At 39.6% G+C, this 27,581-nt stretch overlaps 1 protein-coding gene across 4 annotated transcripts; it reads right to left on the bottom strand.

Moving 5' to 3' along the window:
- Window positions 1–3,263: 3,263 nt before the first annotated feature.
- Window positions 3,264–27,576, bottom strand: LOC101156453 (hepatocyte growth factor). 4 transcript variants are annotated; one of them, XM_023952530.2, is made up of 18 exons: window positions 27,319–27,576; window positions 21,835–21,997; window positions 21,589–21,701; window positions 20,915–21,029; window positions 16,320–16,462; window positions 16,027–16,147; window positions 15,768–15,886; window positions 13,382–13,553; window positions 13,078–13,211; window positions 11,537–11,630; window positions 10,364–10,503; window positions 8,751–8,783; window positions 8,431–8,539; window positions 8,261–8,335; window positions 7,224–7,361; window positions 7,038–7,144; window positions 6,794–6,927; window positions 3,264–6,488 (listed from the first exon to the last, which is right to left on the bottom strand). In XM_023952530.2, exons 1-18 carry the CDS (start codon window positions 27,380–27,382, stop codon window positions 6,312–6,314), a joined length of 2,151 nt encoding a protein of 716 aa, XP_023808298.1. In that variant the 5' UTR covers window positions 27,383–27,576; the 3' UTR covers window positions 3,264–6,311. The 4 variants fall into 4 exon arrangements, with proteins under 4 accessions (XP_023808298.1, XP_078797844.1, XP_078797845.1 ...); XM_078941718.1 differs by having other exon boundaries at window positions 13,078–13,229; window positions 27,319–27,527; XM_078941719.1 differs by having other exon boundaries at window positions 13,078–13,229; window positions 21,835–21,925; window positions 27,319–27,527.
- Between the last annotated feature and the right edge of the window lie 5 nt (window positions 27,577–27,581).

Below are 27,581 nucleotides of genomic sequence, written 5' to 3'. Positions count from 1 at the left end.
CAAGTTACATTTTCACATTTCTTTATTAGAATCTTGCATTTTTTGTTGTTGTTTTGTAATTCGCAAATCATAGTTTGAACAGAAACGTGGGGAAGGTAAGAAGCTCTCCTTTGTGACACAGCAACTGAACTTGGCGAGTTGATTTCTCCCTATACTCCTCTCCGTTCTGATGCATCCACTTGCAGACAAATAGATCCAGTAACGTCTTCATTTTCCTTGTCTAGGGCTGACAGGAGAGAGTGTAAACTTCAGGATGATGGGATATCAGCAGAGGCTTACTTCCCTGCCAACAGTCCCACCCACAACTCAGAGACAAAATTTTGATGAACTCCTGTCTTGTCCTGCCCCTCTGCAAAAACTTTTGTCCTTGAAAATGAGACAATTTTTTAAAAAACATTTTGGCTAAAAAGGACATAATCATTAAATAATTATTTACCCTTGTGCTATCTTAGATGGCCCCACCCTTCCAGTGATGTGTTCTCCCTACCGTGACAAAGGTGGATAAAGGTGGAAAGATTTCATGTAATCCATGGACACCTGTGAGGATCACAAATCATTGAAGAAAAAGGTTCAGCGCACTGTCTAGTGGGTCTAGATGACCCAACTCCCAATGTTTAAGTGCCTAGGATAGCACAAGGGTTACAAGAGGGAACAGTTTTACAACCGATCAAAAGATGATCAGAGTGGGACTTTAAGTTCTTTCTTTGTCTCCCTGAATCTGCGTTTTCACCTGCAAAAAAGCATTCACCCATTCCATTTTTGGTTTTCCAGAGTTTGCTTGATTAAACTTTTTAAAAGATCTTTTCTATGCGCTCAAATCGAGAATGGGATCTGTGACTGATGGCCAACTGTGATAAAAGTTTTATTTTTCACTATGATTAGATGAAAGTTTAGACGCCTGCGATGTCATCATTTGGCGAGGAAATGTGTTTTGAGTCACTGCGTTTCGTTTGCTGAGAAGCTGTTAACTTTTTCTGCTTTTTTGTAAAGATGCCAAAGGGAAGTTAAATGCCTCTGTCACATTTTTTGGCTTAATTTGTGACAGAGCTGCTGTACATATCCAATCAGCTTTAAAAACCTGCCAAAATGAATTTCATAAACAAACCCACTATCTCGATCAAACTCTCCAAGTGAGAATTCTTTCTAAACCCACGCGTGTTCATTTTTGTTCTAAAGTAAAATATGGAGCGGCCATGAAACATAACTACAGAGTTTAATGAGTTGATTGTAAAGTTGGTTGGGCCAAAGCTTTTCAACAACAGAAGGCGACTACAGCCATATCTGAAACCATTTTTCAGTTCATTTTCTTTAAATTAGGACTCAATAACTCACTAACACTGGATAGCAATAGTTAGCTTGAGAAAAAAGGAATTAAACCGTGATCTCAAGAAAACGGTTATTGTTCTCATGATATCACATAATACATTTTTTCACGTTTGGAAAAAACAGAGCAGTTCATTGAAGATTGAGCTGAAATGGCAAGCATGTTGATCAAATGATGATTGATTATTTTAGTCTAACTAGGGTTTAAATGTTAAGTTTGTCAGTCAGAAACAGCTTTCGTCTTTATCTGAAAAGATTTTTATCTTCCTAACCTGCTTTTCTGAGTCATAGGGTTGCTGGAGCCTATCCCAGAAAATGTTGGGTGAAGGTGTGGTACACCCAGAATAGGTTTGCCACTCAGTTGCAGGACCAAACAACCACACATTCTGAACTAAGGACAATTTGGACCCATGATCAGCATGTTTTGGGCTGTGGAAGCCAGAGTGCCTGGAGAAAAACCAACGTATGCACAAGAACTTGCCAACTCCACACAGAAGTATCCAGCTGGGATTTAAACCAGGGCCTTCTTGTGGTGTGGCGAGAGTGCTAACCACTACACCGTTCTGCAATCCAACTTTAAGCGATATATAAGGAAAATTGTTTCTCAAGGTAACCCATTATTAAGTTGTGATCTCGACTTAACAAGCACAAACTTGTAATTTTATATTGTTTTTGTGAGAAAACAGTTGTCATCTTGTGATAATGAGTCAATAAGTCGTTTTCTTGACCAGGAAGGCCAATCTCATCTTCACAGAAGCCGAGAACGGCCATCCTTGCAGCCAGTTTTCTCACGATAACGACAACTTCTATCTTGATATAACACATTACACATTTTGTTATCTCATGATGGCGAAATGATGAAGAATGTACTTTGTATTTTATTTTTCTACAATCCGCGGCAAAACAAAGCAGTTTGTGGGAGAAAGTTCCGGACTGATGCATTTATATTCGATTGCTTGAATCGTAGCCTAGCTCAATCGCAGATTGGGTGAATGTTGACGGTGATAAAAAACCTCCAAATCAGTCATTTCAGGAGAAGCTTGGCCCAGCTGCAGCTGCGCAGGCGGCTGCAGTTCAGTGATCCTGCGGTTGTTGTCAACTACATCAGTGACCAGATGAGGGGACCAGGACGTCTACATGGTTACAGAATGAGTTGGGTTTGTTATCACAAGAAATAAACTTTTTTTCTCGTCATCATGTGATGTTAGATGTTTTTATAAAAAGAAAATGAAACAAAAACGTCAAAAAAAAGGCAACGAAGGCCGTTCTAAGCTTCCATCATCCATACTTAATAAGTGGATCTTTTTAGTCAAACAACTCAGAAGCAAAGCCATCAGTGATTTAAAAGCTATTGAGTTATGAGATATACTGTAGCACTGCCCACCCCTTAGGTTTTAGCTTCTGTTATCCTTCTTTAAAAAATAAAAGAAAGAACACTTGGAAATAATTTAGTTTTTTAAATTTTTGTTAAATTTGTCGGGACCACAAATTTATAACAAAAACTCTCACTTTTGTACCCTTATATTCATTGCTTTTTGTAAGAGTAAACTGTGCTGCTAATACCGAAGAACCATCCATCCACGGGTTTGTGTGTGTGTGTGATATCTTGACAAAAATACAAATCTTTCATTTCAAGCATTTCTTATCTTTTATTGAGCAACTAAAAGCTCGCTGAAAGGCACATCCAGGGCCGACTGTAAGCCATCTGAATGACCAATGTCCAAGTTTGTTATCCAAATGTTTCTAAAGACGTGCTAAATATTTATCTTCCCGACTGCTTGCATGGTTGACCTCTGCTGCTTCAGCCACTCAGGAACATTTATCATCAATGCGGATTTGCTTCTGTAAGCAATATGAAGACTTTCCTGCCAAAATACGAATTAGCACAAAACTATAACCTGTTTTAGGTTTGTTTTTCAGTGTAGAAGCTTTTAACAGAGTTCAATGGAAGACTGTTTATTAAAGGATAATACAAAGAATACAAAGTTTGGAAAATATCACGGATATAAAACAAAAGTAACTGTCGCGACAAAATAGCAGCTATATTTCAAAAGTATGATATTTACAAAAAATTACAACTTGGAATTTACACACTGCTTGTGTTATTTACAGAAAAGCGAATTAAATAACAGTCACAACACTTTCAGAGCATGGTCAACAAGAAATCGAACAATAAAGTTACATGGTCCTCCCCAGAACTGAATGTTTGGCATTTGGATATTCAACAAAACACTATTTTAACAGACTGGAGTGTGGGAAAACAAGCTGAGGTTGGGATTTACACTGTCATTGGAATTTGCCTAACCGAACTTGCTGTTGGGATTGTGTGACTCATCGAGTTACATCCATCCCTCTGTTGTCAGCATTTTTTGAGTGATGTCTAGAGCAGTAATGTTGGATCTGAGAACATTGAATCTTCGTGTTGAAATGATCCAGTTTCACACAAACATCTGGGCATCATTTCAGGATCGTTCTCCGAGGTCTTGACACGACTGCTACCTATCACGGTTTCAGATCATATTTCTCAATAGTGATATGTTCATATTTTTGTGTAATTTTGTTGGGACTTTAGACATTTTTTAGATATTTTAGATTAACTTTAACCTTAACTTTTTCTCGAATCATTATCATCAGGTCGGCAGTGTGACTGAGTGTACAGAAGAGAGGATAGTGATGCAAAGACAAGAAAAGGCTCATTACTCTGTAAGAAACTTAAAGATTTTTTTGGAACGTTATCATTTAGAGCCCTGCAAACGTCTGCACATATTCAAAAAAAAAGTAATGGCTGTGATATTCAGGTAATTCAAATATATCCTTTGTGTTTAAGAAATAAATAATGAACCAAGAAGATGTGGTCTAATGAAAACATACACAGAAACACTGCTGAGGTCTTTGGAATTTCTTCTTTGGCAAACCGAAGAGGGGAATAGAAAACCCCACAATCTAAAGCTTTTATTTTGAAAAACTCAACACCCAACTTGTGAGATCAAAATCAAAGTGGTTTTATAGTCAGAATGTATGCATGCATGCATGCGAGAGGGTCTGTTTGTGCAGAAGATATTGCTAGCATTTAACTTAGCATACTTAAAAAAAAAAAAAGGAATAAAACCTGTTTCAAATTTCAAATCTTAAAACAGCATCATCATAACATCAAATTAATCTGCGACTAATTGCTTCCACTGACTCAATAAAATAAATACACCTTACTTTAAATATAAGACATAATCAGAGGCACGAAGTGGCCAAAAGTAAACTGAACATATTGCAGATCTATAAGACCTATAACATCTTATGGCATGGCAGAAACATTATAAACCTGCAGGTTTGTACATACAGAGTCACTTTTCATGAGCCCTAACCCCCCCAAGAAAAAGTATCAAAAATATTCTACTGACCACACACAGCCCACCGGGGGCCACAGTTCCCTCCAAACTGGAGACCAAATAGCCATGTTATATTTGGCATGGCTCTTCTCTCTCATGCTACAAATATTAGCATAAGATTTGGAGCAGTTTGCTCAGTCCTACTTAGACCCTCTCATGGGAAACTAACAGCTATGTGGAGAAAAGCTAGTCCAACTACTTCAGACAATGAAGACCACCAACTTTTCCCAAGGATTCTCCGGTTGAACCCACCTACGAAGGGAGGCCACACTTTCGTCCTGTTCTGGACAAATTAAAGAAGTGGTTTTGTCTTCGTTGTTTCTCACGGAGGGACTGTGCTTGAGTTCATTTCTTTTATTGCCACAATGTTCTGCCATTGGGAAAATCTCCATCTCCATGTTGGGAGGTCACTTGATGAAGAAGCTGTCCAGATACTCAAAAATGGAGGAAGAAGCCAAAAAGTATGACTGAATCTCATTTCCTCCCCCAATAGCCCCATTCCCTGGCTCTCGTCTTTACCTCTTAAAATTAAGAGCTGAGTGGTCAGGTAGGAGGGATTGAGATTCCTTTCCAGACATTAGGAGTCACTCTTCACATTCTGCTTCGAAACAAATGTGGAGGATCCAGTTCACATCTGTACCCCTGTAGTTTAATCCGTCAAAAACTCTTTTTTTTGAAGGACTTATCTCCACGCCTTTGTCAAAGAGGGAACCGATCGACCCCTACACCCTCACACAATGAACCGTGGAGTTAAAAATCCACGGACATAGCCCCTTTAACAAAGGAAAATACCAATTTATCAGATAACGTATCTGTAAAAACAAAAAGGCCCATAATTGTCATTATTTTCAGTACTGAAATGGCAGGTAAAACCACTGCAATCAATATTACAGGGCTGTGCCTACATATTTAAGACTCCAGTCTTTACTACAACCAAAGATAGGATCTTGTCTTTGGTTTGGAATCTTGTTTGCTGTAAACATGTTACAAATATTATTCAGTATGACATAGAAGTGATATTTAGCCCTGCCCTATAATTCCTATAAAAATGGGGCTAGTGGTAAATGGTGGAAGGGTTATGTATAGGGACACAGGACCTTGATATCACAGCTAGTTGTGAATTATTTTAGAAAAAACATTTGATAACTTATATCTGACTGTATATTTTTAGTTCAAACAATCATAACTATTCCAACTCATATGAAAAAAAGAAGAAGGAAGGGAATTCCAGTTGAGCAGGGTTTCCTGAACTGGTAACCATCATGGAACTGGGTTCAAGTACATTCCAGGATATAATACTGAGTCACAAGTGACTTCGATTGCATGGCTTCAGAAACTCTGAACATGTCAAAATGCAGTTAGTGCACCGTCTATGTGCCGAGACTGTGGTTGTAAAAGGGAGCTGGTGCTGTTGATGTTCTCAAGGTAGCAATCCTCTTTGGTACATCGGTTCTCCAGTTACCAATCTCCAACCACCAAAGTAGGCACTCTTTATCAGGCACTTTTACCTAATTCTCCCTCCATGTAAAGGTAGCAGAAATGTTTGGTCCTTGTTGCCCTTCTTTCTCTCCAGCCAGTTTGGAGATTTCTGTTCCCATAAAGGCATCAGTTTGTGTCCAAAGTGGGGTAAAGTCTGAACACTTTGTAAATCCACTCAGAGTAAAAGGCAACGTTAACAAAGAGCGCAGGTTGTGATGATGCACATTTGGTCCTTTGGATGCTCACACCTATGATGACTTTGTGTTCATGCTCTTGGCATACCAAAGGGCCACCATAGTCTCTCTGCAAGAAAACACAAAAATAGGAAACACGTATCAACAAAGGTTCATTGTAAATGGTTATTTTATCCATATTAGAAATGATCATTTGTAATTTGGTTACAATTGTAGCATGCTATTTTTATGTATGCATAATAACCAGCACATGCAAAAAAAGTTCTGTGTCTTGTTAACATTTATGCACTGGTTATCAAAAAGCTATATTACTATACCAAAGACACTTCTCGTCTGTAATGTTTTTGGTGTAACAACACTTTAATTATTATTCATTTAACTTGTTTTCTACAGAAGTAATATACATTTCCTTACATCACATACTCCTTCTCCAATTTTGCCTCCTGCACAAATTCTGCTTTCACCAAGGTCCCCTTTGATTCGAGAGCACATTTCGTTGTCAGCCATTGCCATTGTCACACTGTTGAGCGTCTCTTCTTGTCCTCTATCTGAAGAAGAGGGGTTATAAAAAAAATTCTGGTTAATCTGTTATAAATCTATTAGTTTAAAAAGGCATTATCAAATATAGTGCAATGACACGCATGAAAGAAGGCAGTACTTTTAGTTTCCCCCCATCCATACATGGTGCAGTTGGTCCCTTGGTTGATATGACACTCTTTTACTGGAAGATGAATGGTGGAGGCGCCCTCTGACACAGGTGCAGGGCTGCAACAACCACAGAGACAGATGAATCACCTAATCTATGAACTTGATTAAGTTGCTCTGAGTATAGCTGAGTACTTACTCTTCAAGTTTCAACATAACCAAATTGGATCCCTTTGGGCCACAGATCAGGCGAGATATGCGAAGTCTTGGGTGGTTTGACGACTCGTTGAGGTGATGCAGACCGACTTGCACGCTGTATTCTTTTAGATCTGGAACACTGATGATTGCAAGGATCAGTTTGAAACATAATGCTACTGTATTTGCAAAATTAAGAAGCCATTCCCAAGCTGATTTAAGAAGCAATGACTATAATGGTACGCTAGTATCTGGTACACTGGACTGCAAACACTTGCTGCTAATTAGTGATATATGTTAGAAAATTGCAATATTAGAATATGTTTTACTAGAGATCTTTAAGAATTGGTGCTGCATGAACACATTATGTAATTCTGGTGAAAATATACCAGAGACCCACTCCAATCACCTTTTGATCTACTGAAAGTGTTCCCAGAGAACTTTTAATTATGATTGTGCCGTTTTTAGTCTAAATAAAAAAATCTGTCACTTTCTAGGATGTAGTTTTTCGGCGTATTTTCTATGTAACAGGATTTTGTCATCTGTTTCTGATTCACAATAACTTGACTAAAGATAAGCCATATTGAACTAAATGTTCCTAAAATATGTCCTTCATCATCAGAAAATGCCACAAAGTGTTGAAAACAATATTTTTATTGGAGATCTCATTTTTGTCTCAAGTCCATCCCCATTTAGTTTCACAGGAATGCAGTTTCTTACTAAAGTGTCTTAAATTTAACTTTTTTTTCATTATGGAAAACTAAACTTAGATCAGTTTGAGACAATTTAAGCAAACCTGGATTGACTCTATTACTAATTTGAGACATTTTTTATGTTTAGAATTCCAGTGAATGTGACTCTTGCAGGAAAACCTAGAACCTCCGCAAGCAGTTTGAGACAGCGTGGCAAATGCTTCATGAACTCTGTTTGCAATTTATTGGGAGCTGTTACTGCACAGGATGACACTAATGGTAAAGACACAACACATGGAACAAACAGAGATCTGGATCTGCATGTAGTTTCAAGATGATGGATTATTACCAGGAAGTAAAGCACTGCTGATCTGTCAAAACCCAGTCCTCTCTAATCAGAGAGCCGCCGCACAAATGAACCTTCCTAAAGAAAACCAAGAAAAAAGATTTAAGTTGTCATTGGGGTCACTATGAAGTGCAAAAAACGTAACAAAACAAAACAAAAAAAAGAAAACGTACTCTCTTTGGATGCTTACAACCCAGCTGCCATCTGTACCTCGTACTTGATGTCCTCCAACAATTCTGGTGTTTATATGCACAAAGCATGATACCTTGGGCCTCGGTGATGCTAAAAAGTGAATGGCAAGAGTATGTAAGACAGGAGTATTTTGGCATTTCCATGGCAAAAAAGGTTACAGCTTCAAACGCTGACTATAAAGTATGATTTGCTTGGTTAGATAAATGGCATAGGGCAGATTTAAAGAGCAGAAAAGAAAAAGGATGAGATCAGAGATAGAGAATGGTGAAAGCCAGATGGGCAAAAGAAAAATTATACTAACTTCTCGGTTGAGGAGTCACTGTCGCTGGGTCACCTAATAATAAGGAAAGAAGCATAGTGGTGAGAACAGACCACAGATGCAAAGAAATGACATACACTGACTTCCAAAGCATGAGACCTCTGAGAAAGTGACTACCTTTCAGACTTTATAAAGACTTGCCTCCACAGCTGCTTTGCTGTTAAAGGCTCTGACAGCAGCTACAGGAGATAAATTTGCTCAAGACTAAAAACTTCATGGAAGACATGTTTTACATTATGGAAATCATTGTTCAGCCATCCATAAGAGGCTCTTCAGAAAAGCCAGATTGAAACCAGCCAAAGAAAATGTTGGGGTAAAGCAGCCTGCTTTTTTTCTTCCTTTAATAGAAGGGCGGCAGCGAGGGCCTACATGTGTTTGCTGTTTGAGTTTTGTGTATTGTCTGCTAATAGAACAAAACCACAGCTCATAGATTACGTAAGACATCAAGCAAAATGAAAAAAAAGATCTGGTTTGACAGCTTTGATGGAGTCAACAAAGGCAGCACAGCTAAATTCTGCTGTTTCCTGTAAAGCACATGCAAATTCTACTCGACAATATTGCTTCCTTGTATAAATTAAAAGATCCACTCTGATAAAAATTATCTTTTAAACATGTTTATGTAGCATTTTTCTCATTATGGCAGACGTAAATAAAAAAAAAATCTGCTCAAATTTGCATTTCTGAATATTTCTTCATTCAAATTGTTGTAAATTCAGGAGCAGACGAAAAACTGCTGTGTTACAATCAGCGGGCCACAAACTCTCTGCTCCAATCCAATACATCCACTTGCAGACAAATAGATCCATATAGGTGTTCTTTTTCCTCATCTGAGCTGGTACACCTTGCTTAAAATTGTACGGCTAGATAGCTATTTTAGTTATATTGCTCACCATTTTGGCTGCACCAGTAATGTTAGGTTGGGGTTGTAAGGGGCTGTAAGCTAATGGGGTAGGATCTGAACAGATGGATGATGGGCAATGAGGGCAGACTCACTCCGTGCCAACAGTTCCACAACTCAGAGGTGAATTTCTAATGAACTCCTGTAGCTCTGCACAAACGAAAGTTCTTTTTAATTTTTTGCTAAAAAATTGAATAATCATAATTAAAAGACAACTGGAAATTATGAAAATAGATCAGAAAAGGGTTGGACTTTAAATGTTTATAAAAAAATTACGCAATCTTATTTTCATTTGGTGTCCTGTTAAGTGAAACATCTTCCGTCTTGAGCAGATACACTTTGATGACTGAAAAAGACCTCTACATAGAGACCATTTAAAGTCTAACAGCTGGTTTAAGTTAGGGCGAAGAGAAGAGGAAAGGACAGTGAAGCTCATACTCTTTCTCTGGCAGCAAAACAAACTGCCTACCGGCACGAGTGAGGCTAACTAATAAACTTGTTAGTGCTAGCTTGTTTAGCTTGCTTGCACATGTGGATTTTACAGCTGCTGTAACTCTGATCTGCTTGCTGCACATTTACCCAACACCTGGAAACAATCCAACAGGTGCACCGTTCACTTAAACGTGCAAAAGCAGATGCAACGATTGTTTATTTTTAAAAACGAATAAAAGAGAAAAGACTTGGTTTGGTTACTTACACTGCTTTAGTTTGCAGTAGTCCCAGACTAGGCGGTTATTCTGACTGGTGTAACACCAGGGGCCATGTTTATCCCGGTCTGGGTTTCGGCAGTAGTTCTTCTCTAACCCTACATGTGATATCGTAGAGTGAGAATCCTTGCTGTAAAAACACACAAATACAAATCCTCATATTCCACATGTATTTTTTATTTTTTTTTGAAGGAACACTAGGTCACATCCCGTAATGATTCTCACACTGTGAAAACAACCAACATATGCACATCAGCGCGCCACCATGTCACGTAACTAGGCGTAACATAATTAAACACGCGGCAAGCTATGGTGTTGCTCCAGAAAAGTATGACTCTGGCTTTGCTACAATGCCATGAGATCCTCTGCATGAGCTGTATAGAACATGCAGAAGGAAACAGAGTTTTCTGAAGGGGGCTCATGGGAGTACAAAAGTATGCAGTCTAAGTATTCGGCAATGCTCAGACCAACAGGAGCCGCATCCTCTGTGGAACTATTTGGTTGTGCTCTCAGTTGGTAGGAATTCACATCTAATCATGTGTCTTTTTGCAGCTTTGCTGCACATTTCATGTGATCATCTCAGGTATCCAGAATATCCCTAAAAAGTAAATGGTTAGAGATGGGCAACAATTTGTCAAGGGGTGAAGACAATTCCACTTCCCAGGAGAATGTTAAAAAAGCTGTAGTTCGCAGTACTTTTTTTCCAGGGGTGACCCTTCACCTTGAACGAGGCAGACTTGCTGGCTGCAGTCTATGCAGGGGAGCTGATTGGCTTTGATCTACTTTCCTCAGAAAGCACTTCCTGGGGTCAGGGATCAGCTCTGGAACATGTCCATCTGTCTGTGTCATTCTGGCTTTTAAAAATTCTAGTAAATTAAGTGAATCCAACACCCTGATTTTAGCATGAAATAACAGCTTAAGAGTGGCCAATCTGTGTGTCAGGATGGGTCAATTGGAGAGCACCCCAGGGTTTCCTCTCGTCAATGAGAGGATTGAGCTTGGTACTGACCCCTGAGGAACCCCTTTCCTTTCACTGTTTGTTTTCACTGCTTCAGCACATGTGTCTGAAAGGGATTTTTCTCTCTCAAGTAATCCGAGTCAACAACAGAACGTCTTCTTCTCTAGGAAACAGACTCAGTTATTAGTGAACCGGATTGATTTACCTGTTTATGTGAAGGGACCAGTCTGCACAGGGAATCCCTGATCGAGTTTTGGATAAAGTACCCCGGTACAGCTCTCCACTGCCTTCATAACATTCTGAGGAGGAGCAAGACAGGAGAGATTTTAGAGGGCTGTGTTAAAAGTTCCCAGGAGGACCAAATTTAATTCAGTGTGATCTCAAAGGCCTGGCTGCCAGTGAGTACTTCAAAACAGTCCTGTACTTGCAGAGAGAAAGATTTGAGTTTCTCTTTGTGGTTTGGATCAGTTCAGTGTTAAAGGCACCCTGACTCATTTAATATAACAGAACATTCATGCCTAACACATCAGCAAAAGACCTGCTGTAACTGATCTGTGGGATTCCTAGAAATGTGAGGCGCAAACACATGGGAAAGCATGTGCTGTTGCTAAGATCAGGTGTTTTTGTTCTTTAATGAAATGGAATTTATTTGGCAGCATGTAGACGTATTTGTAACACAAACACACAAATAAAAACTTAAATGCTTTCAATGAAGTTACAGTTCAGACTTTGGAGGGTCACACTGACATCACCAGTTTCTTCATTTTTGCTTGTTTTTTTATCAAAACAAATTATCCATCAGCTCAGGTGTGAAATGTGAACCTTAAGGAGCAGCAGTTCTTTTAAGCCTACAATCAGAGTCAGATGTTTTCAATCAGAGGAATAACAAATAGGTGTATCTGAGCATCCTGTTAAAACCACAGAACAGACATTCAAGAAAGTCTGATCCTCACAACACATGCTCCTCAAGCACAAACAGGAGAATGTTAACCTCATCGTCAGTCAGGAACATGTCACAAAGTCATTTTTCAGTTATTTAAACCTACTTAAAATTACACACAGATACACTTTATATAAAAAATATATGAATTACTAAATGTGCAATGAAAGGAAAGATGTAAATAAGGAAACTGTGATAGACAACAGTTGGGATGTCTCCACCTCCATCTCCTTGTTCACAAGCTTTCTGCTCACTGTCGATAACGAGAATCAGTTGTTTTCTGTCAACTGAAATCTGAAATAATTTCATCCAGATACTCAGAAATAAGTATAGCAGGGAAAGCTGGAAAACAATCAGAGTGGGAGATCTCAAAGACCCGCAGTGGTCATCCAGGCTCTATAGAAGGTGTCTTCTTTCTAATCTCTGTCCAACTCCAGCCTTTGCTTGGTTTCCAGTTATCCCAGCCCTACTTATTACTGATGACCTGAAGGTTGCCTCCAGGTGAGCATCGTAAGGACACAGAAATAGGCATCAGCGAATGAGGAGGCAGTATGGCAAAAGCTGAAGCCACTGACTTCCTGGTTGCTGCCACATCCATTGCCAGTCTATTAAAGTTTAGGTGACCTGCTGTTTATATGGAGAATATTTTGAGGGACACGTTTTGTAGTGAAGTCAATGTCCTAACTAAAAGCCAAAAGAAGCACAGAAACTTGTCTTTTTTGTATTAACTGTAACAACTGCTCAATGCTTATGTGCAGAATTGGACAGATTTGTCCAAATTTTGTTTAAAGTTTAAAGGACTTTACCTGTTTTTCTCTTTGCCTCTGCGTCACATCTTGGAATGTGGGTGCATTTGGCGATCCTCTGTTTGGGGTCTGTAGTGAAGCACCATGGATAATCTGCACCATCGGGGTTACGGCAGTGGTTCTCAGTAAGGTTTCTGGAACACACACAAAAGCTGCGAATGAAATGACGACACTCATGACTACACTGGCTGTAGTAAGGCTGGCGAAACTTCACTGCTCTCCTTTTAAGCTTTTCAACTGTAAAACTGGACAGATACGGACAAATCGTGCTCTTCTTATAAAATCATACAAAAGCAGTACTCACTTGCATTTGAAGTGCTCGGGAAGAAAAGAATGGTTATGGGGAAACTGGGAGTCCCACCGCTGACACGTCACACCCTCTGGAGTGGCATTCATTGTGCCTTGGTAATTCGTGCCCACCCCTTGGACGCAGGACGTTGTGATGTTGACATCAAGGCCCACAGTGGGAACTGAGTCTATAAGAGAAACATTTTGTTTTGAGTGGAAGCTTGAGAAAGATGGGGAAAGTCGCTTGAAGAAACTGAATTCAGGAATGAGGGAGGAATAGAAGGAGGGAGATATTAATCCCTAGAAGAATGTGTCATGTTTAACCTAGAGGCAGATGATCAAAAACAGTAGCGCTCCCCCCATGCAGCAATTGAGATAGGAAACTTCATAACATTAGTGCCCCACATTCTTACACACAGGGTTTTCCACAACAGTGGGAATTATATTATCTCACTTATCACCAACAAGAAAACTCTAAATCTAATCTGTTGTGTTTAAAAATTCGCTTGAAAATGTCGTTTTTGGTCAATTTTGAATTTTTTTTATGTAAATCACTAAATAAAACCACATCCTGTCTGGCTCAAGAAGCGTCTTCCACAGCTATTTCAAACATTCTCCAAAGGAGGCTCACTTTTCAGCTGCGTACGGGTAGCTGTACAACAGAGGGGCAACCTCTCCCCTCTGGATCGCTCTCTCTGTTTCTTTAGCCTTTGACAAATGAGATGGGAGAAGATGGAGGAGGAAGAGGGAATGTTTTGAGGAAGACATGAGAAGGCGGTGGAAAAGAGGGATTCTTTGGCTTGATGTAATGCATGCCAGTGTCTGTTTGCACCGTGCAGCACAGTTCAGTGGTTTTTATCTTTCTGAGGACAGGCATTGAGGGATGCACACATCTGGACAAATGAAGAACCTCCACTCTGCCTGTAAATCAGGTTCCTTACTGTACAGAGCATCTTTGCATCTGAGAGAGACGGGGAAAAAAATGCTTTGAGTGCTTTTCAAAATATTTCACTTTGGTCTGACAGAAAAAACCATCCTCAAACGCCAAAACGTCTTTTACTTTGAAAGGTTTTTTTAAAATAAATATAGCACTTCATCGTACATATAAAAGCATTTTTTTTTCTAAAAGGAAGAAGCAAAGGAACTAAAACTGGAGATAAAATTCCTGACAGGTAAAGATGCAACAACTCTAACTCTAAATGGTTTCTTTGTATTGTTTATTTTTATTTCCTTATAAAAGTCCATTTTTCAGATTAAGTCTCATTAGGTGTTGCCAATCCCAGATCTCCTATTCTTGTGAAACTGGATTGAAGTCTGGTACCTGTTATGGCCACAGCATATGATTCTCATCATTTTCATGTTCATCACGCCATTCACTGATCCCCATTCCCCTTTAAAAAAGCATCTGCGATCGTTTTCCTCCTTTCACATTGATTTGTCTTTGCATTTTGTGATTTTAAAAACAATCTTCATATCACTAAAACAGCTACTAGAAATTCCAATGGGTAAAGTTCAGGGATTCCCTACTTTATAGGCCTGAGTGGTTTACAAACTCTGTGAAAGCAGATGATCTCCTGTAAAATCAACCGTCGTTGAGGTAGGAGGATTTGAACAAATAGCTGGATAAACGAGGACTTATCAGACTCTCCAGGGAAAAATGACAGCTCTTTCCACAAACCCCCCCCCAAAAAAAAACAAATGACACCACAACCACAAGGGAGAAAAACTAGTGTTGGTACATAAAAGCATCTGCTTTTTTACAAGACAGCTACGAAAACTTGAATATTTTTGATGGTGAAACATGCAATACCTATTGAATGTATATAAGAACTGAACTGAATGACCCCTCCCCCCTTGCATTCCAAATAGAATGCTATTCTTCTTCTGCTATGTCTTCTTGCTAATACAAATATTTTTCATGATCATTTTTCATTATTGCAAGTTATTCCAGTTATAAAATGGCCAATCAGATGCCTCAATAAAAATATGTGGTCGAACGTTAAATGTTTGCAATGTTTGATTGATAGATTCTCCCGAGCCTGCTTTTAAATGGTAGGGCTGTGGACTTTCAACAAGCCATCTCCTAATTGGTAAGAGAGGTTGCCAGAGTGACAATGACACAGACCAACTTAGACCAATCACTGCCTATTGATGCCACCCGGCTCCAACGTAGCAGCATCCGTACCGCAAACAAATGGCAACCGAATTCAGAAGCACGTCATTTTCTATGGGTGACATGCCGCTAACTCTTGTCCAAATATCATATTTAGTCAATGATAATGCCTTAGGACAAAGAGTACAGTCATCTCAGGAAAAAAACATTTTTCTTCTTTTTTGTTTTTTTGAAGACTATAAAGAAAAATAATTTCATATTTGGAGAGTATACATGAAACAGGCCTTACCACACACTGCAATATCACAGTACTCCCATGGAGTTTTGGGATCCATGGTGAAACACCAAGGTCGTAGACGGTTATCCGGGTTACGACAATAGTTGTCTTTTAAGTCTTTATCTCGGAATCTGATGATCACAGAGGATGAAGAGGAGGGAGTGAGTTAAGACATAACAACCAGTGAGATCCAGCTCTCCTGAGCATTAGTATCATTTCACCAAGCATCTGTCATGGGTGTGTGCTGGTGTTTGGGTGGAAGAAAGCTTACTTTTTGGGCTGGAATTGGTGTCTGTGAGGTCTCGGCGAATCCCACCTCTGACACTCTCGCCCGCTTTCTGTGTGATCCACTTTGCCCCGGTAGTCCTCTCCGTTACAGGTCATACAGACTTCTGCCAAAACAGAAACACATTTTCAGACTTCTATTATTCTACTCAGATATACAAACAAATCATTTGACTATAGAAAACAATTAAGCTTATAAACACAGTTTAATGAAGCACTTCAACACGTCTTCGTTTTTTCTTTGTCTTATCTGACGCATAGAGTGGTATTTTGTCTTACCCTCTGAGCAGTGTGGTATGCCACACTCCTCGGCTCGTACGTTGGGGTCAGTGGTGTAGCACCACGGACCACCAGGGTCGTTGTTGGGATTCCTGCAGAAGTTATCCCTCAGGTCTTGTGTTGGGTACCTATCTGGATAAAACCTACAGGGCCAAAAACAGACATTATTGAGAATGTTAACTGATACTGTAAGCCTTATAAATAAATTTGCAGGAGTATTTGCACACCAGGCTGTTCCCGTCATGTTTTCAGAACTGTACTGGCCTGCAAGCGCTCTCTGTAACAATCCAAATAAATTCAATAGGGAATCTTAATTAAGATGTAAGCCTCACACTGTGAAATCCAAGCGCCTCCAGCCTGACCGCACTGCATTCTACATCCTAGTGAGATCCGTCATGACAGTCATTATGCAAAGCATGTCATCAATATATCTTTTACTCTCTAGGGTTGTCACCTTTTCTAGGATTGTATTACTCATTCTAACCACATCCGAACTCTTTCACTTGTGGAACAGCCCAACTGTCAAAGTATATCTAGCACCAACGGCACAGAACAACGCTTCGGGCCGCTAGGAGCTGCTCGAGCAGCTTCCTTGTTGGCACCCTTTAAACATTAAAAACAAGTCATGCATCATTTTATTAGTGTGTAGAAAAAAGGTAGTAGAAATGCATTGCCCAAGTTAAAGATGTGGAGAAACTACATGGAGTAAATTGTTTTTCTGTCATGGTTGAATGATGAACAGTTGGCATTTTATCTTTTATTTAACCTTTATTTACCCAGGAATTGTCCCATTGAGATTAAGTATCTCTTTTTCAAGGGAGTCCTGGCTAGGGGGAAACAATGATTTACATTTACAATAAAAATGTTAACATTAAAAACATAAAATAATTGGACGTAAGGAGAACTTACAGCAAAGCAAAGGTAGAAGAAAACCGATGACTTTAGGGGAAAAAAGGTAACATTTGATAAGAAAGGAGGGACTTTGTTGTTTGATGACAAAAAAAATGCGCATATAGAAAAGTAAACTTTGCAAACCTTTTCAACAACTTGCTCAAACATTTTTACTTTAGCCTCTCAAGAGGTTCTCCTCACCTCCTTTGGCACAAGTTCAACCAATACTGTCAAATCCAAGGTGTCTATTTAAAAAGTGCAAAGGAGAAAGAGGCTAAGACCTACATGGCTGTAACTGCATGTCAAAACACAAAAAAAGATAGATCCGAAGGCTTTTCAATTATCCATGTAACTAAAACAAAACAACTGTTTCGGAGCAGCTCTCTGCCTGAAGCCAAAGCCTACATGTGCAGTGTGTAACTCACAAGTTCAACAGGCCATAGGTCTTTATCATAACAATGTATCCTTAATTTATAAATGGAATTACAAGTTTCCTCACTTTGCTGAGAAGATTGCGTGTGGTGAGGCTCTGAAAAAGGCATCAGCATGGGAGCACGTTAGCCATAATGATGTTGTGCTAACAGATGTTGGCCAGTTATTCATCTCCTTGCCAAAGACTGCTCACATTGGAACGCACACATGCTTCCCTCTCTGAGCCGACTAAGCATGTTGGCTTGGTTTCGGACATCACTAAAAAGTGAAATCTAGCCTTGAAGTAACTGCTGCAAAACGCGGTGCCTGCACCTGGCGTGACAAATGTCCAAAGATGTAAAGCGTTCAAAGGTTACAGCAAGTAAGACACGACTGTGAATCATAATCATCTAAAGAGAGCAGCTTAACCATCATTTACGGCTGAATGAATTTATTTTGCAAGTCTGCAGGTTGACATTTAAATATTGTAATAATTCAAAACCGATTTCTTTTGCTTTAGGACCACTTATCATCTTCGGCAACAGAATGTTTCAGCTTGTCTTAAGACTGGTAAAAACTTGTATATTTTAATGCAAGTTAGCTACCAGGCACTTTATCCAGCTGAAACCCTGTAAAAACTTTTGCATTTATTACTTCCATCCCCCAGCCATCCTTCTATTTTGAAAACCCACTTGGTTCCTTTTTGGAGTGATGGGTTGCTGGAGCCTATGCCAACACTGTTTGGCTAAAGGTGGCGGGGTACACCCTGGACTGGTTGCCAGTTCAACTCACAGACATTCACACCTAGGCACAACTTTTTTTTAAAAAACTTTTTTAACTGTAATTTCTACAAGCTTACAATAAAATTGCTGTAAAGTTTGACAAAGAAGTATTTTCATAAATGTGGATTTTGGCTCTATAATTTGATTAACTTTACCATTGTAATTTAAATATACCGCTAATAGTAAAAACAGTTTTCTTCCCCACCATGTATTAAGTCATACTTTTTTTGGATTCCTAGAGGAAATTTAAATAAAAAAAATTAAATTACTCCCAGATATTTTTATATTTTTAAGGGAATAAAAAGTCATACAAGACATTGGTCGTGTCCCATCCATTGACTGTACAGAGGAACTGGACAGAGTGAGTGAAACGTCACTCATAGAAAATGGTTTACTTCCTGCTCCATCCAAATCAAGTCGCCATTTTTTCACGGTCATCATGTTGACACCATGTTGGAGCCAGACAACATCAGTAAGCAGTTGTTGGTCCAAGTCTGTCTTAGTCAGCGTTTCTTAGGCAACCACTCTCACCAATCAGGCGTGAGCTTGGTGGAATTCCCTGCCATTTGAAGCGGTCTACATAAAATCTGCCAATCAATTGTTTCGAAAGTTCAATTTGGGGGCCAGCAGGCACCACATATTTTTATTCAGGCATCTGATTGGTCAGTTTATAACTTAGATAACTTGTAATAAGGAAAAAACCAAATTGTAAGAAAAAATAGGAACAGCGAAAGTGTGCTAATAAAAGATTATTCTGAAAATGATAATGGCTGAGTAATAGCGGTTTATTTCTTTATAGAAGTCTATGGGGATTTTGGCTTTTTGGAGTCAACAGGTACTTTCTGTTTGGAAGAATACAGAGAATGGTCCCATTTCTATGATGACACCAGGGGTTTGTCATATATATTTTTTTTTTAGAAAATGATATACATAATTTTTAGATTATGATTTAGCCAAAAAAGAAGAAAATTTTTAGGATAAAAAACACATTTTTTTAATTGCAATGGAATTTTCTTACTTCATGCTATAAAGTGCTGCTCACATCAAAGCTGCAGCTTCAAGTCTCTCGTCATTGACAACAATACCCAGATTTAGTTAGGGAAAAAAATTTGAAAAAATGTGGAAAAGTCCTTTTTTAGACCAAAATGACGCACAAAAAAAGTCATCTGTAAATCAAGTTTGAAATCCCAATAAACTAAATCAAAGCTTTGGAAACAAATCCCTAAGAGGGATGAAAAAAATATTACCATGTTATCTTCTAAAACAGAAACAAAGAAAACATTTCCTTTCCATTCTTCATCTTTGGCAGGCATCACTTACGGAGCCCCCGTTAAAAACACCAAATATAGACGGCAGGTGGAAGTCCCAGTACTGGAGGGGAACCTCCTGAGAAATCACTCCTGCCCCGCAGCGATTGCTCAAGCATGAAAATAATAGTAACCTGAGACTGAAATGATGCATGCTTAATTATGCCGGTAATTCTCACACAGCGGGATAGTCCAATGCTGGTTAACCCCAGAATGGCTTTAAATCTCCAGTCACTTAAGCCCTGTCTGACCTTTTGCGAGTTGAAGGTGCTGAGAAGTTAAGATGATCGAAGTCCTCTTTCTATCTGAGAACAGTTCTGGGACCCTGTGTCAAATAAACAATGACAAAGGATCCCTAATGCTAACCGCTGCTTCTGCAGAGTGATGACAGGACTGGGGGGTTGGTGTGCGGAGAGGACGGGAGCAACAGCGGACTCTGTTTTAATTGTGAAGGATCACCGAACCTTTGTTTTTCTCTCAGTATGCTTGTGCCTCAGAGAACTCAGCTGGACATCAGACAAAACCCGACTTCAGACAGTAAATCTTTCCCTTTTTCTTTTCTTCATTTCCCTCCATCTCTCTTCCATTTGTCACTCTGCACCTCTGCAAACTCTTCATAGTCCTTCTCCCAGCTCCCCTCCCCGCCACAGTTAAAATACCTTGTAACTAATGAGCACCACTAATGAGAAGCTGGCAAAGTCCCATCTCTGCTAGGCCGCTGTTTCTGCTTTACTGTAGTTGGAGGGGAGAAAAAAAACATCCTAGGGATGCACCTGATGGCCTCCAGTGCAGAGAATAAAAAAAAATCTCACCAGGGAGGACATCCCTGCATGTGTTGAAAGAAATCTGACTTAACTCTGGATAAACGTTCAACTGTCTCTGAGCCTCCACCTTCCCTTAACCCCCGAGGTGGAAGGGGATGAACCGAGCATCCATAAATCAGCTTCTGAGGCCTGCTCAGTGTCAGACACAGAGGAAAAAGAGAAGGAAGAAAATGATGGAAGCTTGAGCATTGCAGATGGGGGGGGTCTTTACAATGGGGGTGTGCGGGGCTAATAAGGTGAGTATCATGAAGCAAATACAAGAGCAAAAAAAAAGACCAAAATGTCAAACCAAATCATTTGATCTCATCTACCACAAAGATATGTCCCATTTTTATCAGCATATCTGCTTTTATTTTGACATCCTACATCAAAAGACTTACGTGTGTTCATTGATGTTGCTATCAGACCAAGCTTGGCAAATGATGTTTGACTTTGTCCAAGATCTTCTCCCTCTGTAGTTGTCCTTGGTGGATGTTATACACTCCCTTACATAATCTAAGAAAAAGCAAAGAATACAAACATCTGAATGTGTGTTCTCGTTTCGATAAAAGCTGTCAAAATTGTACCACCCAGGCGCCAATTCACACATCTTTCCAGTGATTAAAGGTTGATTTGAGCTTAGAGCCTCAACTGCTTTCAGTATGCCTTCCCATGTATGGTCACAGTGAATATTTACTTATGAGCTGGCTTGTATGTTATTCCCAGACAAGTCCCTGAAGTTCGTTAAATGTCACTGAAGGGGAGCTTTGATAAATTTTGCCATAAATTTTAAAAGTGCTCGATTCTACAAGCTGCGCTTGTGGAAAGTTTTGGCACTTTGGTCGTAAACTCTTTTTTTTTTTTTTTTTTGTTTACAAGCCACTTTGGTCTCCTTCATGTTTACACTGAAACTTTCCGCACTGTGAGGACTTTTGATTGCTTTTATCATGTCAACAGAGACACTGAGGAGGAACCAACATTAATTTGCCGGTGTAAATCCACCTTGGTGTTGTAACTGACATGGTATCAGACTTCACGGCACTGAGGCTCCACTTCAGACAATGTGACCACCCACCTTTTTTTTCATACAAAGTAAAGCTAGTGTTGGCCTGCTTCTGCACACCCTGGGTAAAACGGTCAAAAGGAAGCAAGTGGCATTTCCTGTTGTGCCTTTGAAAGTTGAAAGCTCTGCAGAAACAGAGGGGGAGCAGTTGATAGGTTACCAAATGGTAAACACCAAAAAAAAAAAAGCCAAACATGTAAATATTACCACTAGAGTAGGAAACTTGCAGACTTTGAGGAATCAAAAAGAATGACTCACCTGCAGTTGAAGTTTCCCTTGACTTTCTTGCATTTTCGGGCGCAGTGCTCCTGTGAGCGGCCGTTTCGCACCACTGGCTGCTGATGACAGTCTGTGCAAACCAGCATATAGTTCTCAGTCTTTTCATACTTCTGTAATAATTGACGAGTTCTTCTACAGCAACCTGCAACATATGATGACATGAGATCTGAACATTGTTTGACCTCAACTTCCATCCACAACTACAAGCATATTTGATTATTCCTGCAAGAGTCAGGGTACTAGTTCCTGAGAGTAAAATGTGGTGATTGTGGTGGTATAGGTTCAAGGAAGGTGTTATAGGTTATCAGGTCATGGAAATCAAAAGAAAAAGAATCAGTTTAAGTTTGGGGATGTACCCCCATCTAACAAAATGCTACATGTATTCAGACAGACCTCAGGGGGTGGGGTAGGCTTTAGGATTATGCAGTGATGGGGCATTAACATTTCTAAGTGTCCCTCTTCCCCTAAGCTATGGCTAAGATGTGGTGTTTGTTTTGTGTGTGTGAATTGGTGTGACACTGCTTGGGAGGGAGGAGCTTCTACAATGCCTTGTCAGTATCAGATAGGTGCTACCTGAAGCCAAGTTGAGCGGACAACTTAGCCTTGATCCTTGATCCCTTCTTAATATTTTTCTCCATATATCGTCATCCTGCTAATCCCAACACCTTTCAAAGACTATTTTTTTAAGACAAAAGTGTATGCTCTGTTTAAAGTAAGAGATAGCATGGTTAATACAGTGGGGTAAAAAAAAAGGTATATGGCAGTCACTTATACTGAAAGTTGTCCCACTTTTATCTGACTTTAGGGCCTGAATTAGGAAAAAGAATTCCAAAAATCAAATTTTTATAATAAAAAAAAATCTATTCCTATAATGCTACAGAAAATACAGTCAGGACCATAAATATTTGGACAGAGACACATTCTTTCTCATTTAGTTTCTGTACATTACCACAGTGAATTTTAAATAAAACAACTCAGATGCCATTGAAGTGCAGACTTTCAGCTTTTATTCCATGGGTTGAACAAAATTATTGCATAAAAATGTGAAAAACTAAAGCATTTTTTAAACACAATCCCTTCATTTCATGGGCTCGTAAGTAATTGGACAATTGACTTCCATGCTATTGCATGGGCAGGAGTGGGCAATTCCCTTGTTATGTCATTATGAGTGAAGCAGATAAAAAGCCTGGAGTTGATTAGAGGACTCATGCTTGCATTTGGAAGATTTTGCTGTGAACAGACAACAAGCGGTCAAAGGAGCTCTCAATGCAGGTGAAAGGAGCCATCATTAAGCTGAGAAAACAGAAAAAAACCATCCGAGAAATTGTTACAGTATTAGGAGTGGCAAACTAAACAGTGTGGTACATCCTGAGAAAGAAAGAAAGCACTGGTGAACTCAGCAACGCAAAAAGACCTGGACGTCCACAGAAGACAACAGTGGTGGATGATCGCAGAATGATTTACATGTTGAAGAGGAACCCGTTCACAACAGCCAACCAAGTGAACAACACTCTCCAGGGGGTAGGCGTATCAATATCAAGTCTACCATAAAAAGAAGACTGCATTAAAGTAGATACAGAGGGTACACTGCAAGATGCAAGCCACTCATAAGCCTCAAGAATAGGAAGGCTAGATTGGACTTTGCTAAAAAGCATCTAAAAAAGCCAGAACAGTTCTGGAAAAACATTCTTCGGAGAGATGAAACCAAAATCAACCTCTACCAGAATGATGGCAAGAGAAAAGTATGGAGAAGGCGTGGATAAGCTCATGATCCAAAGCACACTACATCATCAGTAAAACACGGTGGAGGCAGTGTGATGGCTGCTAGTGGCACTGGGACACTAGTGTTTATTGATGACGTGACACAGGACAGAAGCAGCCCAATGAATTCTGGGGTTTTCAGAGACATACTGTCTGCGCAGATTCAGGTGAATGCAGCCAATCTGATTGGGCGGCGTTTCATAATACAGATGGACAACGACCCAAAACATACAGCCAAAGCAACTCAGGAGTTTATTAAAGCAAAGAAGTGGAATAGTCTTGAATGGCAAAGTCAGTCACCAGATCTTAACCCAACTGAGCATGCATTTCACTTGTTGAAGACTAAACTTCAGACAGAAAGGCCCACAAACAAACAGCAACTGAAAGCCGCTGCAGTCATTTGTCCAATTACTTACGAGCCCATGAAATGAAGGGATTGTGTTTAAAAAATGCTTTAGTTTTTCACATGTTTATGCAATCTTTTTGTTCAACCCATGGAATAAAAGCTGAAAGTCTCCCCTTCAATGGCATCTGAGATGTTTTATTTAAAATTCACTGTGGTAATGTACAGAAACTAAATGAAAAAGACTGTGTCTCTGTCCAAATATTAATGGTCCTGACTGTCGGTCTTTGGTCAATGACAAAAGTGCACTTTAATAGTTTGACATGTAACCCTGCTTGTCAATGACAAAGGTCAGACATTTCCTGTAGGTCTGTAGCTGGTATTTTGGTCTATTCCTCCATGCAGATCTTCTCAATAGCTGTGATGTCTTGGGGCTGTTGCTGGACGACACAGATGTTCAACCCCTCACACAGGTTCTGTGTTGGATTGAGGTTCACAGATTAGCTAGAACCATGAAATGCCTTTCAGATAGCCACTTCTTTATTGCCTGGGCGATGTGTTTGGGATCATTGTCATGTCCACCATACACAGCCCCAATATCTCTTTCCTTCCCTGAAGGAGGGACATTGTTAGTGATCTTGTCATTCTTCATTTTCTAATAATCACTCCAAAAGTTAATCTCTTCTCATCAAGCTGCTTGCTTATTGTAGATTGGTTCATCCCAGTCTTCTTTAGGTGTACAATCTTGTCCGTGGTTTCCTTTGACAGCTATTTGGTCTTGGTCATGGTGGAGGAGTTGGAGTCTGACTGTTAACAGGTGTCTTTTATACAGGTAACCAGTTTAAATACAGGAAACGATTAAAGGAAAAGAAAAAAACAGGTCTGTGAGGGACAGAATTCTTGCTTGTTTTTTGGAGTTAAATACTTATTTTTCTGCACCATTATACAAATAAATTCTTTAAAAAGTCATAAAATGTGATTTCCTGGATCCTTTTTTTGAAAAGTGATGAACATATACCTTTATATTCTTGTAAGTGGGACAACTTGCAGATCTGGTAAAAAAAAAACAACACCTATATGCGGCGCTGTATGTTACGAACAGAAATTGGGGGGAAAAAAGTGACACAACCTCAAACCAACGTGACTGAAATATACTAAAATTGTGTTGACAGCCAACAGAACATTGATGGCTGTCAACAGGCTGATATGCTGCAGTGCCTCAGCTGGAGGTTTGCTTATGAAAATCTCATATTTTACTGCTTTCACAAAGGGACGCGTGGTATTTGGTATATTGCTACAGTTTCAGATTACAGCAGACAAATAAAACCGTTATCATGATTGCTACAGAAAACCATTCTACAGGCCTGGATTCATTATTTGTAAGGGTCATTAAAGACTTAATAGGAGTCCTGCAGTGTAAAGACACCAGCTTTTTGTTTTATGGCTTTTCAAATTCAAGCGATAAGCAGTAATTATTATTCCTGCAAAATAAAAGTATCTGTAGTTTCTCAACAACTGGCAGATAACTTATACTAGAAAGCGGGATGTGTGGGAAAATGAATTGTGAAACTGTCAGCAGTGTAAAAGGACACATTATAATTTATTTTTTTCTTTCATTATTTATGGACTTTTATTTCTTTGAGATATTTCTACCATTGCTAAGATGTGACATAATGCAGAAGAGGATCCAAGCGGGTTCAAAAACCGACTGAAATCATTTTCGGGGCCGAAATTCTCTCAAATACAAATCATTCCTTTTTTATTGACTGGGAAAAAGTTAAGAACTCCAGCTTCAGCAGGAGCTTTGCTATGCAGACCTTATTCATCTTTTTTTTTTTAGCCATTGTACATTTAGTTGCAATATTTTAGAGTTGGTATTCAAAAGGGAAGTGCGACACAAATCCCACAAACTTGTCATATTACAGAGTTACAAATGCAACACATGAGTACTTAGGATACTGTAAACTGTGGGGCGTTCTGAGGCTTCTCGTGGTTCAGAATGGTTTTAGGGGAGGATGTGTTATTAATGTTTTGGCTCCAATGAACCACATCTGGCACTCATCACAGTGTTGTTCCAGCCCTGATGTCTGGCCAGGCTGCTCAATTAGATTTCACTTAGTCTCTTCCTCTCCTTGCACTCAGACCCCTGCTATCTCCGAATATCTCCTAAGCGTTTGGTGAAACTGGGGATAACGATAAAAGGGATGAGATTTAATGAGAAGAGGCAGCCATCGTCGACGGGCCGGTCTGAGTTTGTGAACCGCGGACGAGATGGGGGGGGGGGGGGGGGGGGGAGAGTGACCTTGTGCAGAAAAATTCCATTTCCAAGTTCCCTTGAGCAAAGAATTTCAACGTCAGCTGGATAGATTTTCAGCCATGCCTTCCAGAGTAATAATGTGTCAATAATACTTATAAAACCCGATCATTTTTCAGGCAATCAGGAGGAAAAAGTTCCACTGAGTAAACAGCAGGGAAGTAGCAGGTTAAAGGCGTGTCTCCATCGGGGAATTAGGCAGACATTACATCTGCATCAGAGAGCGCAAAAAAAAAAAAGGTTCTGCAGCCAGATGTTACCCCCCCCCCCCCCCCCCATCAACTCAGCACCACTACCACACACACTCACATAAAGTCTGCCTCTTAATCTGCTTTCACACTCACAAGGACACCTTTCCTACAAACATGGTGTGTTTTTAACTGCCCCACCGCCACTTCACAGGTGGTCAGAGGTCAGGGTCAGCACCCCCGGAGGTGGTATATATGCATATATATTTATATATATGGATCCACTGACATGTCTACAGGACAGCTGTGAGCCAAAGCTGTCGGAATAAGAACTCCATACAGATGCTGCGCGGGGGGCAGGTTGGGATCCCCTTAAAAGGTGCGCCCCCAAATCTCATCATGTCAAGCATCCTTGATCCTATGATCTGACCTTGTGAAAAATATTAGGAAATGGTATAAGTATGGGGATGACACTAAATATAACTGTGTGGAGGAAAAAACACATCAAATGTTTAAATTAGATAGAATCTTCATTTTAGGGGGGTCAAAATAGCAACATATAAGGAGTTTAACTTAGATTTAACAAAAAAGATAATATTGAACATTTTCCCATATATACAGTTGTATTAAAGAAATAAACTTGCATAACTATATTTTAAAAGTTTTGGGAGAAAAAAAATAAGAAATGGAAAACATTTTTAAAATATGAAAGTGCAAGAATGCAAAAATATGAATAGAAATGGGATTTCAAAAATAATAAAAAAAGAATTAAATGAGGAATTCAAAGTGAGATCCCTTTATTCACTAAAACTCGTGCAGAAGCGTAACATTGAATGGAGTAGACTCTTCAGCCTTACCTGTATCCACAATAGTAACCATAAAACACACCAATGCCTGGTAAATCCACACGTTAATCCTCATGGCTGCTTAACGACCTGGGAACAGGTTAGAATCCCGAATTAACTAAGCCACGGAGGTGATATAAAGTCCAGAGTTCAGCAGAAGACTCGTCTGCTTCACACTGATGCCACTTTCCTAAAAAGCCTCACACGTCCTCGATTCAACCCCTTTTACTCAACTTTGAGCCGCTCTCTCCAACAGCCGCTCTCCTCACCGCTGT

Source organism: Oryzias latipes, chromosome 23, assembly GCF_053564925.1.
Source record: "Oryzias latipes strain Hd-rR chromosome 23, Olatipes_Hd-rR_3.1".
Lineage (NCBI taxonomy): Eukaryota > Metazoa > Chordata > Actinopteri > Beloniformes > Adrianichthyidae > Oryzias > Oryzias latipes.
This window is presented reverse-complemented; position numbering and strand designations above follow the sequence as displayed.